This window comes from Culex quinquefasciatus, chromosome 1 (assembly GCF_015732765.1).
Source record: "Culex quinquefasciatus strain JHB chromosome 1, VPISU_Cqui_1.0_pri_paternal, whole genome shotgun sequence".
In the NCBI taxonomy this organism is placed as follows: Eukaryota; Metazoa; Arthropoda; class Insecta; order Diptera; family Culicidae; genus Culex; species Culex quinquefasciatus.
In genome coordinates this window covers 33937270-33954152 of record NC_051861.1, presented here as the reverse complement: position 1 = coordinate 33954152, position 16883 = coordinate 33937270, and the positions used below count along the sequence as shown (strand labels likewise).

The 16883-nt window shown below is 38.2% G+C and overlaps 1 protein-coding gene across 1 annotated transcript in view; it reads left to right on the top strand.

Moving 5' to 3' along the window:
• LOC6039615 (mucin-19) overlaps positions 1-16883 on the top strand; it is a 193634-nt gene that overhangs the window by 133850 nt on the left and 42901 nt on the right. The window contains exon 2 of the mRNA XM_038250259.1: positions 10911-11086. Coding sequence (XP_038106187.1) covers positions 11020-11086 — 67 coding nt within the window. The 5' untranslated portion in view covers positions 10911-11019. The remainder of the gene's footprint in view (positions 1-10910; positions 11087-16883) is intronic.

Below are 16883 nucleotides of genomic sequence, written 5' to 3'. Positions count from 1 at the left end.
AGATACAGTAATTTTTAAATTACAAAATATTTAAATACCTTACGCCCTTCTCAAATGTTATTTTCGAGTACTAGTGGCTCCATAAACACAAAAATGGCTTATATAGGCCTAGGATAACATGTCTACAAAGTTTCATTGAAATCGAAGAGGGTCGGGTACAAAAGTACCAGAAAAATTTCTGATTTGAGCTGGAATTGCTCCACAACAGTTTTAGTAAATGATTTTTTTTTTATTTTTTTAGGAGAGATATTACATCCAACATTTTTCGTGAGTCTTTCTAGAAAGGGGGGCTATTTTCACAAAAATTGTAAACGAAAAAAAAGGTGTGCTTGCCTTCAAGTTTGACTTTTAGACTGAAAAATCAAAACATCTTATAGATGCGGCGTGTTTTTTTTTTTTTTTTTTTTTTCATTCAGTGTATGTTTTTTCAAAAAATTTTTACCAAGTTTGTCTTTGCCCACTTTTTGGTACTATGCAACGGCTTCGAGTTACAATTTTGAACGAGTTGCACGATGACAGAGAATACTCTGATATCGAGTTTGGTGCCGTGATACTGTGATCTATCTTCTATCCCAGCAATAGTGACAGGTTGTTTCAATTTAAAGGTGTTCAAATTGAATTAATAACGTCAAATTGACTGTTCGTAAAGTTACTTTAAACATTTCATTTGAAACATTCATAACGAAGAGTTTGTTTAACTTTGTTTTAAAACATTTACTTTTCGTGAAATTCTAATGTACAGTTCGGCTAGTAGATTTTTTTTCGCGATCTTTGCTGTTAATTTATTTTTTGTTTGTTTTAAAGACATTTTAAATTGAACCAATGGCTACTGCCTACGAAAGGGATACAAATAGAAAATATTTGGCTTTCCCTGCATCACCAGAATAACGAGAAAAGTTTTTCAAGAGCCAATTAGCTGAATGTCAAAAGTAAATTTCCCATACAGTAGTTGTTCGATAAATGGGCGTTGTTTAACTGGGCGCTCGATAACGGTAGCCCAGTTAAAAAGCAGAAAAACGTCAAAGAACCAAAACAAACCGAAATGACCGAGGGGTTAATGGATGCAGAAATCATGTTAAATAAATAAATAAACTTTTTTCAAACATCTCTGCGATTCAAAGTCACTATTAAAGAAATATGAAAAGTATGCATTGTAAAAATCTGAGTTATTTTTATTTTGTATATCATCTGGAAAATATTATGCATTGGTGGTCCCCTCGTTATTTTTTGTTCAGCCCAGTTAACGAGCAGCATTCGGTGACTGGGCTACGTTCTCAGCCCAGTTACCGAAAAGTACTGTAATTCGATTTTTTGTAAATATTTTCCAATTTTTGCCTTCCTCACTGAAATAAGGCTATAATCCTGCTCGAAAAATGCACTTTTGAAAAACAGCTCAAAGGCCTAAATTCATGTATACCCATCGACTCAGAATCGAAAACTGAACAAATGTCAAACAAATGTTTGATGCATCATCATCCGACCCATCGTTGGTTAGGTAATCAAAAGACCTTTCCAATGAGTCCAAAACATTGAAGATCTAGCAACCCTGTCTCAAGTTATGACCACTTAAGTGACATTTATGAACTTTTTTGATGCCGGATCCAACCACATAGGTGGATTAAGTTAGTTTTTTTTTGTAAACTTGCCCAAACAAACCGAAAATGCAGTCATATTCCTGTTCTGAACTCATTGTCATTGATAAAAACTTGACACTTAGAGAAGTGCGGTTTGGAAAATTTCAAAATCTATGCTAAGTTGACGTTTCCATATCAAAGGTAAACAAACAACTGCATAGCAACGTATATGAGCCCAGCAAGTTTTCTAAGTTGACTGTAGATGACGGCCATAAATTGCGTACTTTCCTAAGGGACCATCCATAAACCACGTGTACACCTTAGGGGGTTTGGCGATTGTTCACGATCCATACAAAAAAGATTTAATTTGATGGAAGTTGTCCACCACTCTTTAGTCATTTTGATTCAAAGTGCACGTGCAAGAAAATAACACGCTCAGGACAGTATGCAAAACACATGCTACAAAATCCCGTCTAGCCGGTAAACGATGTCCTCAGAACAACCCCCACTTAGTCCAGCGACCACCGCTCGGACCCGCTATAATGACGTGTGATTTCCCATGCCGCCGCCGTTAATGTCCCCTTTTGCCGAAGGTATCGCTCTTGATTGATTCACATTACAGAACACTGCCCAGCGTGGAAGACTTCCCAGCGCGCACAAAACATGTAATCGAGCGCGAATCCGCAAACTGGTTTGATTTATTACGATTGGCACCTCCTCGATCCAGGTTTCCCGACAGGGCCTCGGGCCAGCTAATTGAATAATGTTTCCCAAGTGAAGACCCTCGGTACCGCCGGCCCGTTATTATTATTGTTACGCGAGGTGAAGTTCATTGACAAGACAAGGTGGCAAAGTAAGTTGCGCCTTAGTACGAGGTGTTATGATGCAACCTTGCGTGGACAAGTTGTCGGAGTAAACGGGATTCCTCGCAGCATTCTTTGGGCGAAAACGGAAGAGGAGGTGTTTACAGCTCGACGTGGTAATGAATTCATCGACCAAGGGGGCAGTCACCTCTAGGCTTCCTTCTTAATTATGAAAAATTAAGTGTCAAGATCACATTCGATCAGTTTTCAACTATGTATTTTGAAAGCTTTTTTGGGTAAAATTCCTGAACTGCAACAATAAAAACAGATTCTCATCAAACAAATGTCTCTACAATCGATATTTACTGTTATTTTTAGTTAAATAATTGAATTTGAGATAAACTTCGAAGAAGTAAGAATCCTTTCCTAATTAAGCTTGTGTAAACACTTCTGACGATCCAATCACCGACACATTTCACCGTAGTTACTCAAACAAAGCCCGAAAACACACATACGATGAGTTAATTGATCCCAGCTTTAATTACGGTACTTGTCATCAGTAACAGATCTTCGTCGAGATGTTCTCATGCTGAAGCTACCTCTTTTATTTTGGTTATCCAACCCTCAACTGTTTAAAAATTTGATTTATTTTTATTCGATTTGTTTTCACCACTTGAAAGCTCATTTTTCAACATTTAAATTTAAATATTTAAATCTATATTTGATTTTTCAAGCCAGCCATCTTGGTAAACCGAGAGTTAATTAATTCGAACTGCGTGTACCCAAAAACGTCAATTAATTGCCTCCTCCACCCAACTTCTTCTTCCGTTCGATGAGTGATGACTTTATTGAGATGTCGCTACATGACGGGTGGGATGGCCCAGCCAGACTTCCGAATGTGTGTGTGTTCACACACACACACACACACACGCACATTTCAGTTTCGAAAATTGTTCTCGATACTGCAGGCACGAGGGTGTTTGCACTGTTGATTGAAGCGAATGCCTAATTGAATGCGTCAACGAGACAAGCAATCGTTTAATCAGACATCGACACACACACAAACACAGACAGCACGCAGAGAGATGTTTTCTCCCGAATCTGTCAACACCTTTTTTATAAGGTGCCTGTCTGGGGGGGGGGGGATTGTTTACCGTCGGTAGTTTTTGCACCTTTTGCGAAGACTTTGGGTGTCACGAGGATGACAAACTTTTGTTGAAATGGAACAACGAATGCTTCTAGATGTTGAAATATTGACGAAATTGCATGATTTTATCTTAAAATAAATTTGTTTTTGATCATAAAATAAACAACAACACAGTAGTCCGAAGTAAGCGTGCAAAGTGACAGTCCTGTGTTGTCAACAAGAAAGCCATTCGTTAAGCTGACGTTACCGTTGCGTAGCTGTCAACGTAACAAGCAAATCAACTGTCGATTATCGAAAGTATTAAGAAAAGTATTAAAGTCAGTCCACATTAACATTTAAAAGTCAGTGAAACAGCATGATACCAACTTGAAAGCAACATTCGTCATCTACCCTGACACCTTTAAAGTAAACAACGAGCCCTGGAATTGGTTATCTGATACTGATTGCAGCGGACCACATTGCAGCATTAATTTCAGTTCCAGTTTGCGATATCCATCATCTCCGGGAGATTGGAAGCAAAAAGTGGGTAAACATTGAGGGAAGAGGATTCTCGCCCCGCAAAAAAAATCCGAAGAATTCCACAATGTAAACAGCTCCTCTTGCGATTTTGTAACATCCAGATCAGGCGAAATCTTCGCCATACATTGATATTCAAGATTGAGTGTGCGACTTTTTGAACGTAAACAAAATCCAGCCCTGCGTTTGACAGTTGGACACCTTCTTTTGTGCCTTACCTTGTTCATTACAAACCTTGGTGTTTTGTTTTTTTATTAATCACTGATAAAGCTCTCTCAAACCGACTATTGAAGTCTTAAGTGTTATTCAATGCCCACATGGTTGGTCCCTCAGTCGAACCTGTTTTTACCATTTCCATGTGGATGCATTTCTCTGATGACCCCGGGAAGGACGTCGGTCGACCACCGGCCACTCTCTTTCGCTATCTCTTTCTCTCTTTTTTCCCCCCTAAGGGGAACGTCCTGCACTGACCGGGTCTGTAGTGCAAATCAGGTAGCACATAGTGGGAGTTGGGGCCAAACCTTGTCCTTTTGAAGCCAAAAAGTTCCACCATACCCCACACTACCCTACCCCGTTCAGTATCGTATGTTTGTTGTGATGCAAGCCACGATTCTCGACAAACATGAATAAATTAATCACCTTCAGCATCCACGGTCCACGGCCATCGGACGGTGATGCAGGGCCGTTGATGACCCGAGTCCAGCGGATAAACATGAAATGATTGGAAATGCTGGACGGTGTTTTTTTTTTGTCTCTTGTTTACGACACACATGGGCATTGCAAAAAGGAGGGGGAGGGGTTCCGGATAAGCTCGCCACCGCCGATGACCGGAGAACGGAACGGACATCAACGTCAAACGCTAATGAAAACGTTGCATGATTTATTCGTTGTCGGTGAAGATTCCTTGGTGGACGGACACCAGATCGGAATAACGACTGGTGTGGCCAGTTACGTTATGCAATAGTTGAGTGAACTGGACTAGCTGTGATGCCTTAGAAGTTGAAATTTCAAATTTTTAAATACAAGGAATGAGTCGTCCCATTAGCTACATAAAATTTGGGACAAATCTTACCCGTTGGACATCTTGGGAAAATTTAAAAACTTCTAATGACCTATCAATATTGCAAAAATCGACGAAACACCTAATAACAGTTAAAAAGAAATCTTCAAAAACTTGGAACAAATCCTGTTTATTGATTACAGACTAGAATAACAAAACAAAGGTGGGACAACTTTGAAAACACGAACATAGTCTAAAACAAGAGCAAATGCAGTTGTTTACTGTATAAAGTGCACAAAAATTGTTGATCGAATGAGAAATCATAATATCATAGGCCCAAAGAATAATCAAATGCAGTGGGACAAGTTTGTCCCACCTGTACCGCTCTTCAAAATCGTTTGAGAAGAATTTTAAACGTTTACCTTTGGCTTTTCCAAATCTTCATGAGATGAATCTTTCTTGATTTTTAATAATATAACTCCTTAATCGTTTGCCGCGTGAGGGATGCATGTTTGAGACAAGCTTGTCTCATTGGCCAATGCCTTCAAACACATTCTTGAGAAGCTTAACAAATCTCACTTGATTGGATTTTTTTAAATGTACATGTGGGACAACTCATGCTAATTGGTCATAGTCTAGAATTTTGAAAATCTGCCGAAATAAAGTGGGACACGACCATTTGGTCAGAAGCTTAGGTGAATGAATGATCAAAGTTCACATAATGTCTCAACGTTCATGTGGGACAACTGACAACTAGACAAAGAAAAACAAACAACCTTGTCTCTTCGCTCTCTACAAATTTCAAAAAATTACCATCAGAATTATTTCTTAAACGTAACAAAAACAAAAAAATTACTGAAATACCGTGCAACAGGTTTGTCCCACCAACTAACATTGAGAGAGGGGTGGAACAATTCGTACTTGTTGAACATTGTCTTGGATTATGCAGCTCATTTGAGACAAATTTAATCAATTGGGTATGTTAAAAACATGATCAAATTAGAACAACTATATTTTTGTCAAGGGCACCTGATGCTTTTAGAGAAAAAGAGAGATGTGAACATTGTTATGGATCATGAAGCTCCAGTTATAATCTTCCGTGAGACAAGTATGTGTCTTTTGTCTTCTCGATTCTCTACGTGGAGAATCTTTAAGCCAGGGGTGCTCAAAGTTTTTGGAGCCCGGGCCAAATGTGAACCTCAAATGAGCTTGCGGGCCAAATTTACAAAAAAAACGTAACTTAATCCACCCTAGGGTGGTTGGTGCCTTCCTCATATTTAAAGGGTGCTATCCAAAATAGACACAAAAGGGTGATGTTTTTCAGTGTTTTATCAATTTGACTCATTATTCATACCACTAGATTGGATAGTCTTCATATTGCAGGGCACTTATATGCTTACACCTTTTGATAGGGTAGCCAGATCCCCAATCCAATTCGTGCTTGTTGAAAAGGTCTTTTGATTACCTATCCAACGATAGGTCGCATGAGAGATCCGGACGACGATTTCATTAACATATCTGAGATCCGGCCTCCAAAAAGTGCAAAAATGACACTTAAGTGCTTATAACTATTGATAGGGTTGTCAGATCATCAATGTCTTGAACGCGTTGGAAAGGTCTTTTAATTACCTATCCAACGATATGTCGCATGAGAGATCCGGACGACGGTTTCATCAACATATCTGAGATCCGGCCTCCAAAAAGTGCATAACTGACACTTAAGTGCTTATAACTTTTGATAGGGTTGTCAGATCTTCAATGTCTTCGACGCATTGGAAAGGTCTTTTGATTATCTATCCAACGATATGTCGCATGAGAGATCCGGACAACGGTTTCATCAACATATCTGAGATCCGGCCTCCAAAAAGTGCAAAAATAACACTTAAGTGCTTATAACTTTTGACAGGGTTGTCAGATCTTCAATGTCTTGGACGCGTTGGAAAGGTCTTTCAAATACCTTTCTGAAAATGTATAATATGACAGGTTTTCTTACAAAAACCACCCTTTTTACAATCTTCCGAACTTTAGTCAAAATTGTTTTTTTAGCATAACTTTTGAAGTACTTAACAAAACTGCATAATTTTTAATAGCGACTTATGGGACTCCAAGACGGATCGAATGACGCCAAAACGGACAAAATCGGTTCAGCCAATGTCGAGATAATCGAGTGCATATTTTTTGGTGCACAGACCCACATCCCTACACACACACACACACAGACATTTGCTCAGAATTTGATTCTGAGTCGATAGGTATACATGAAGGTGGGTCTAGGAGGTCTAATTGAGAAGTTCATTTTTCGAGTGATTTTATAACCTTTCCTCAGTAAGGTGAGGAAGGCAAAAATACATTATTTTAATTTAAAAGAATTAATTTGTTAATTTAAAAATTATAGAAACCACAAATTCAAAATAATAAAAACCAAAACCACAAAATAACGGTTTTCTATCGGTATCGTTGATTTTATTGTTTCAGGTATTTGACAAAAAAAAGTTTTTAGCTGAATGTACTTGTGCTTTCAAAAAAACAAGATTTTGTTTTTATATTTCGAAAATGGTGACATTACATGTTGAACAATTCATGTAAAGGCGTAATTTTATTTATAAACTAAGTGTGGCTAATGAAAAATCGTTGAGAGCCAGAATTTCAACATATCAATGAAAAAAATGATAGAAAATGTTTTAAGCTACCATATAGTTAAACTGCAATCATTATTTAGAAAAAAAACTAACTTAATCCACCTATGTGGTTGGAGCCTTCCTCACTCATTACCAACAATGGCTGATTTGATGGGGTTGTACACAAATTTCATCTATTTTTTAGATTCGGATTAAGAAAGTACATAAATATCACTTAAATGGCCATATCTCGAGACAGGGATGCCAGATCTTCAATGTTTTGGACTTGTTGGAAAGGTCTTTTGATAACCTATCCAACGATGGGTCGGATGGTGGATCCGGTCATAGTTTACATACATTTAAGTGAGATCCGGCTTCCAAAAAGAGCATAAATATCACTTAAGTGGACATATCTCGAGACAGGGTTGCCAGATCTTCAATGTTTTGGACTCGTTGGAAAGGTCTTTTGATAACCTATCCAACGATGGGTCGGATGGTGGATCCGGACATAGTTTACATACATTTAAGTGAGATCCGGCTTCCAAAAAGTACATAAATATCACTTAAATGGCCATATCTCGAGACAGGGTTGCCAGATCTTCAATGATTTGGACTCGTTGGAAAGGTCTTTTGATAACCTAACCAACAATGGGTCGGATGGTGGATCCGGACATAGTTTACATACATTTAAGTGAGATCCGGCTTCCAAAAAGTGCATAAATATCACTTAAATGGCCATATCTCGAGACAGGGTTGCCAGATCTTCAATGTTTTAGACTCGTTGGAAAGGTCTTTTGATAACCTAACCAACGATGGGTCGGATGGTGGATCCGAACATAGTTTACATACATTTAAATGAGACCCGGCTACAAAAAGTACATAAATATCACTTAAGTGGACATATCTCGAGACAGGGTTGCCAGATCTTCAATGTTTTGGACTCGTTGGAAAGATTTTTTGATAACCTATCCAACGATGGGTCGGATGGTGGATCCGGACATAGTTTACATACATTTAAGTGAGATCCAGATATATGTGAAAACACATTTTTATACATAACTTTTGAACTACTATCGAAACTTCAATCTTTATAAAACTCGATCTATGGGACCCTTAACCAAGTCGAATGCAACAGGTTCGGGTCAAATCGGTTCAGCCAGTGCCGAGAAACATGAGCTAGTTTGTTGGTCACATACATACATACACACACACATACACACACACATACACACAGACATTTGTTCAGTTTTCAATTCTGAGTCGATATGTATACATGAAGGTGGGTCTACGACGTTTTTATACAAAGTTCATTTTTAGAGCAGGATTATAGCCTTACCTCAGTGAGGAAGGCAAAAGATTCGACAAAAAAAAATTTAGCGAAAATTCACTAAAATTCATTTTTTAATAAACCCAAACATGCTCAAATGATTCTTAATGCAAAGGAATGCATATTTAATCAATTTCAGCTAATTGCACTTAGATTGCTTTTTTTTGAAATTTTGAAGTTTTTTGAAAATATTTTTTTGCTTCTGGTTTTTGAGCTAATTTTTTAATAATGATGGAGGCGTGAGTGTGGGTCTCGTGGCGCAGGGGTAGCGGCTTCGGCTGCCGATCCCGATGATGCTATGAGACGCGGGTTCGATTCCCGCCTTATCCACTGAGCTTCTATCGGATGGTGAAGTAAAACGTCGGTCCCGGTTCCTCCTGTCTCGTCAGAGGCGCTGGAGCAGAAATCCCACGTTAGAGGAAGGCCATGCCCCGGGGGGCGTAGTGCCAATAGTTTCGTTTCGTTTCGTTTCGAGGCGTGAGTTGATCAACGAAACTTTTGTAAAATATTTGCAACAAACTTGATCTTCCGATTTCCACATTTTGTCAGCCTGAATCAGTTGGTAGTCAATCAGATTCGTTATCTAACTGTAATGAGTTCGAATCCCGAAGGAAATGCAATGTTTGTTTGAGGGTCAGTTTATAAAAGTGTCATTATGACTTGCAAATTAATAAAGAAAACTTACATTTTTGCAACTATTACAGAATTCTACCTAAGTCAAACTTGAACGTTTTTTAATATTTCTAAAAATATTTGATGAAAATTTTGACGATATTAACTATTTTCACTCACATTGGAACGTGTGAAATTGTTTTAATTATAAAATATTTTGAACAAATTATTTGTATCCTAAAGTGGGGATCAAAATATTGATAAATATTAAGTTTTTTTATTAACAAAAAATAAAAAAGATTAGCATATAAAAGTTTAAAATAAACCTTAATTTTGAAAAAGTATAAAATCACTTTACAAGTGGTCAACGGGCCATTTTACATGACCATTCAAAATGGGTCCGCGGGCCACAAAATATCACCTCGCGGGCCACGTTTGGCCCGCGGGCCATACTTTGGTCACCCCTGCTTTAAGCTTATTAAGCTTGCTTGGTAGCTATGAAAGTTTGGCAATTTTGAGACAAACTATGCTTATTGGCCAAGAATTTTTCATCCGTTTTTGCAACTAAACTAACTAAACTAAACATCTTGAAAACTTTTCAACGAATTTAGTACTAAGAAGTACTAAAACCATTTTGTTGACGAAAAGTGTAATTAGTTGCTCAACAATCTTATCAATATGCTCAGCGTGAAAATCCAACCACCCGCAAGTACAACATCAATTAATACATTAATCAAAGTTGATCTTATCTGCTCAGCTCACAGCAAGTGCGTCGTCTTGTCGCTCACTTTCTGACGAAAGCGTTGACAAGCTTGATCCATCGAAGATTGTCCCCCAAACACGGGCTCAGCATATAATCATCCCCGCGCGCTCTCTCATCATCATTATCAATGGCAGACCAGACGGACGACATCGCTTTTTACTTCTTCATATTTTTTTCGTTCGCCCAGGCTAAACTTTTCCAATCTCGCCACAGAATCCAATTACCGGCTGCTTTCAAGCGAGAACGAAAAACTTCAAACCGACTGCCACCCAATCCTCCTCCAAAGTCTTCTATCAATTGCCACGTCCTCACTGGCCGCCTCCGGCGTTGATTTGCACTTCAATTGAGGCTCGAGTTTGTTCTTCGAATGAGAAATGGCATAAAATAAACCTGACAGAAGTATAATTATTATTGACATTCGCCCAGAGATCACATTGTCGCAGGACATGATCGCGTTGACAGGCCCCTCCAAAAGCCACTTCAAACTGAAGTAATTTCCACTCATTTTTCACCGTTTTTTTTTCTTCTCTCTCTCTCTCACACCCCACAGGAAGTCACACCGGACACACCGCCGCACACGGCTTGGTGCCGTTTTTCCTTCACTGGTGGCTCACCCGGAACAAACCGGATAGGACCGGAGCAAACCGGCGGCACAAACGATGGCTAACCCACAGCTGCTGTGGGCGTTAGTCCTTCTCGGAAGCTGGACCCTGCTGCCGACCGAAGGTAATTATCATGCGATTCTTCCTGGGTGGGCGAGCTTTTTGAATAGGGCCCTTTTTACACCCGTGGGAATGCCCATGGGCGAAAGGGGCGATGCGAGCCATTTGGACGGAAGCAGCGTGGTCGAACAACTGTGGGGATTTGAAGAGAAATAGAGACGTTTTCATGAATGACAGATGAAAACGTGACTATTCTGATTCGTTGACAGACAGATTGACAGAATTTATACAATATTAAAAATTGTTAAGTACTTACCAGAACATGTATCACAAATCAACTAAACACTTATTAAAAGAAATTTTAGCACTTACCTTGCTCAAAACTAACCGCTACTTATTGATTCATGACTTTTGATTTGAAGTCCGTAATTGAAGTGAATATCTACCAACTGACATTTTCTAATCATTTTGAATGGTGAATGGATGAAGAGTTGTTTCTATTCTACTTTTGTCATTTTAATGTAGTTTTCGGCGATTTTGGGAGCGTTCTTTTATTACGTAACGTAAAAAAATGGGACCGTAACACAGCCTTCCACACCCCACTTGAAGTCTGTAATAGCCAAGAAGAACAAAACCACCTACAACTTGACATTTTCGTATTGCAATTGGATTGCAGCAATGCAGGCGTTAAAAACTGTTTACAGAATGTGTCAGATGTAGATTTTTGCAGAAATAAAAAGCGCATACTCACTTCTATCAATTCATTAGCTTCCAGTTGAAGTGATTTGCTTTACTAGCTACAAATTGATACGTTCTGTAAACAATTTTTAACGCCTGCATTGCTGCAATCAAATTGCAGTATGCAACGGTCAATTTGTAGATATTTTAGTTCTTCGCCTCTATTACAGACTTCATGTTAGAGCTAATGATTGGATATATGCGAGTGAGTTTGAAACAAGGTAAGTAGTTAAAGTGCGGTAACAAGGTAAGTGGATTTCAAGTGCGAGTTTGTTTCGTGTTCGATAAATTAGTTCTGTCAATCTGTCAACTTGGAGCAATAGTCTCGTTTTCATCTGTCATTCATGAAAACGACTCTATTTCTGTTTTAATAAAACTAGTACTCATTTTACCCCTCACCGCTCAACATAACCCAACTACTTGGACTAACTACCGCCGGTCAAACTTTCCCAGCTAATCGAGTGTGGTTCTCCGGAGCAAGTGCCCTGTTCCGGGTGACATCCATCACAGGGTTCCGGAAGTGGGCGCTTTTTTGCTTTTTTCCCTTTCAAAAACAAGTGCAAAGTTTATCGTATGATTCGACCTATTTTGGGCTCAAGTGGGCTTCAAATGGGTTCCCTGGAATGGGAGTGTGAAAAATTACGTTTAATGATGTTTATTTGTGACCCTTTTGGAGATGGTTAAATTACACTGAAATGTGAGGTTAATTGTGCTTATGTCATTTGATGTTGACATTTCTGACAATTATCATTTCTGCTGAAAATCGATTTGCCAGTTTAAATTTCCGCTGATGAAATTTTAATGAAATTTCAATTACTTGAGTTGTTTGTACGAAATTCAATCAATTTATCGGAGAAAATGAAACTTATCCCCACACATCACCAATTTCAATCAGAAAATTCCGAAAATTCCAGCTTGCAGTGCCTTTCCCTTCCGGTGTCGTTTATTACACGAGCCTCGTTTCGAAACAGTCCCCGAAAAGCATAACCCGGTTCTCCCAGTCCGGAGAGAACGCTCACCGTAAACTTTTGCCCAAATGTAATTACCAGGACTGAGTGAAGATAAAGTGTTTTCATCGAAGTCCCACTTTTGGGGGATCCTCTTGTACTCCCCGTTCACCCCCTCGAGTGGTGCCACTTAGCCTAATGGAATCAGCGTAGTTTTCCCCACCAGAGGAGGCTCGAAAATTCCCTCCCCCAGGAACTCATGCTCACACCGGAAGCTAATTGAAATGAAATTAATTGAATTGTCTTCTGGGGGCTGGAGCTGCAGCACAAATAGTTCACAAACAGGCGAAAAATCATCGCTTAACGGGCAGGGATGCAGGAAATCTTTCATCCGAAAGTGTTTAAATTCAAACTCTCCTGGATTAATTTTATCAAATGAGTTTCAATGAGCATTCACTGAGCGTTCACTCAAGAGACAATGTCACAGCTCTGATTTTTCACAGCACTGACCCCAATCCGAAACGCTGGTAAATCAAATCACCCCGATTTGGAGGACGACATTTACCCGGAAAAAAAAACACTGATTCAGACTCAAACTCGAAAAGTCTGTTTTTCACGCCACGCTCTTGAGGCCTTCTGGTGCGTGTAAAACAATTACTTTCACGTTGGTGCGCGCACTTTTTCCTAACAACTTGCAAAAGTTTTTGCTGCACCTCTTTCCGGTTTGTGATGTTTGCTGGCAGATGCCACTTTTCGGGCTTTCCGGAGGGTGTGGGACTCTTGATTTGGAAAAGTGCAACTCTAAAAAGTTATAACCGCCCGGGGCGATAAATCGCGTGTCAACTGCAGGGATAATTTTCGAAATGTCACTTGACTTTTAACGGATTAAGATTAAGTGCGAGAAAGTTGAGCTGACAAGTTGATTGGAGTTAAGTTTCATATTATTAAGTCTAATTCTTAATGTAAGATGTTATAATAGCAAACCCGAGCAGACAGAAATAACTTGGGAATATTTTTTTTTGATATTTGAAAATACTAGTTCAATAACATTTTATGTTATTTATAACAAGATTTGTTATTCGTCGTTATGATTTTTTTGTTATTGGATCGTTATTGTAATAACGTTAGTCCCGCCCGTGTGGATCAATTGGACCGCGCACTGGACTCACAATCCAGAGGTTGCCGGTTCGAATCCCGCGGCGGGCGCTCTAAAATTCTTTGTGTAAATATGGGTATTCGGCGCCGTCGCTCCGTGCCATACTGTCATACATTTAGGAGCCCAGGGCGGCGAAGTCCTTGTAGAAAAAAGGAAGACACTAGTGGATGGTACTAGCAATGGTGGCCGACAGCTATAAAGTCAACTTCGTTTTTTTCGTTTTTTTTCGTTATTGTAATAACAGATCAATAACATTTTGGGTAATTCTTCGAACAAATCTTTGTTATTATTTTTTGTTATTTTACCAGCTAATCCGATCATGCCAATAACGGTTTGAGATATTCTTCCATAACATAAAATGTTATTCCAAAGTTGTTTTGGTCTTTAGTCAATATCATACCAATAACAAATTTTGTTATGATAACATAAACTGTTATTCAACTCTTATGCAAAAATTGATTTTTCAAGAAGAATCCATAACAATTTCTGGTATTTTAACAGTATTTGTTATTGAAATGGCATGAATTTAGTTATTACCGTCTGTTCGGGAAACGCTAAGGAAAGAAAAAAATACTAGAGCTTTTGAGTACAGAAATGCTCTAAAGTTTGGTACTCTGAAAACATGATACATTGATAACCTACCTTGGTTTCTGCATGGAAAACGTTGAACCTGGATAAAACATAAACATCAATAAAAGGGAAAAAAAGTTTATTTGGTGCATTTTACCTTAAACATTGGTAGCTTGAAACCTTGATACCTTGATAGCTTCAAATCTTGGTACCTTATTATGTTTTTAACATGGTTCTTTGGTAGCTCGAAACCTTGGTATCTTGGTAGCCTAATATCGTAATACCCTACTACGTAGGTAGATTGGCTCCACGCATTGGTAGCTTTCCTCAAACATCATCATCCCGGTACGAGAATCGAACTCACGACATCTGGATTGGAAATCCAGCACACCGCTAGTCGAAACCCATCCCCTACCGATCAGGGTTCCCAGTCAGTGGAACTACTTTTTGGAGGGATCTGACTTTGCTGAGCCAGACAGGAATCGTACCAAGACGAAACCCGTAACCTCACGGCCATGGAAGCTCGGCAGGTTAATACTTTGGTACCTTGTTAACGTGAAATATTGGTACTTTATAGCGGTGGTGTACTTGGTGTTTTAGTAACTTGATGCCTTGGTAGCTTGAAACTTTGGCACTTCGTTGGTAGCTTGATGTATAAGTAGCTTAGTAGCTTCACTCTTTGGTAGCTTGATACATTGGTACCTTTTTACGTTGAAACATTAGAGAGCCTATATGGAGAGGCGAAATGTCACTCTCAGGGTTCCAATCGAACTGTCAAATCGAGGATCCAATCGAGCAACAAGGTCATGTGAGAACAAGGTCGGAATAAATTTAAAATCATTTTGGCAAAAAAACGAGACTTATAACAATCAAAAGTATTGTAAAACTGTTGTTGATAATAATCTGATAGTTTTTGTTATGTTTGTGCTTGTTCGGTACAAGAAAAGTGCCAGCACCAAAGAAAAACTACAAGTTTTTCAACCTTAAATTTGAATGACTTTGAGTGTTTGAAATTTCACCCAGAACATTTCATTTCCCTATGTAGGTCCCTATGAAACATTGCTGTCTCGATAGCTTGAAACATCTGTACATTAATACGCTGGTATCTTGGTGAATAGGTAACATGACACTTTGGTAGCTTGAAATCTTGGTGCCTTATTAAATTATAACCTTTGATAGCTCGACGCCTTGATAGCTTGATAGCTTGAAATCGTGATCGTGGTATCTTGGTAGCTTGAAACTTTGGTAGCTTGAAACCTTGGTAGCTTGCTGTCTGGGTACTTTGCTAAGTGAACTGAGTAATCTGGCATCTAAGCACTTTGGCAACTTCAATAACTTGAAAAAATTTGAAGTTTTTCGATTTTTAAAAAGAGTGACCATGAGTGACCATTTCTAAAAATATTATTTTTGAAAAGTTCACACAATTTGCTATAAAATTGTCTAAGAGATATTGAAGATTGGACCTCGGATTGCGCTTTAAGAAAAAGAAACACGAAAATTGAAGTTTTCTAAATCTCACAAAAACAACCCACCATTTTCTAATGACGATATCTCAGCAACTAATGGTCCGATTATCAATGTTAACACATGAAACATTCGTGAAATTTTCCGATCATTCCGAAAAAAATGTTAAAAAAAATAAAATCAAGACTAACATTTTAAATGGGCATAATATTCAATGTTTGGCCCTTTTAAAATAATAGTCTTGATTTAAAAATTTTCAAAATATTTTTTTCGAAAAGATCGGAAAATTTCACGAATGTTTCATGTGTTAACATTGATAATCGGACCATTAGTTGCTGAGATATCGTCATTTGAAAATGGTGGTTTTTTTTGGTGAGATTTAGAAAATTTCAATTTTCGTGTTTCTTTTTCTTAAAGCGGCTCTATCTCAGCAACCTGAGGTCCAATCTTCAATGTCTCTTAGACAATTCTATAGCAAATTTTCTGAACTTTTCAAAAAAATATTTTTAGAAATGGTCACTCATGGTCACTACTTTAAAAAAAATCGAAAACTGCAAATATTTCGCTGAAATCAAACTTTCGGTGGCTTTATCTTGAAAACGGAGCCCTTTATCAAAAAATCTGTAAAAAAACTTCTCGGTTGCAAATTCAATTTTGCATTATAAAATAATGTCAAACTTTTTTTTGCATGAAACTTAATTTTTTTCCAAAAATCACTGTATTTTCAAAAAATCATAACTCGGCGGCAGATTTTTTACCATGTTTCTCTATGGTAAAACATATCAAAAAATTCTCGAAAATCAAAAAATACGTATTTTGGGAAATTGAGTTTTAGTTAAAAAATAGTTGATTCAAAAATCTGCCATTTTTTTCCGTGTACCTATTTTTTTCTCAAAAGTCCTCAACAATACCTACAACATTGCCTTAGACACCAATATGATCAGAAAATTCAGTCAAAAGTTACAACTGTTTGAATATTTACATAC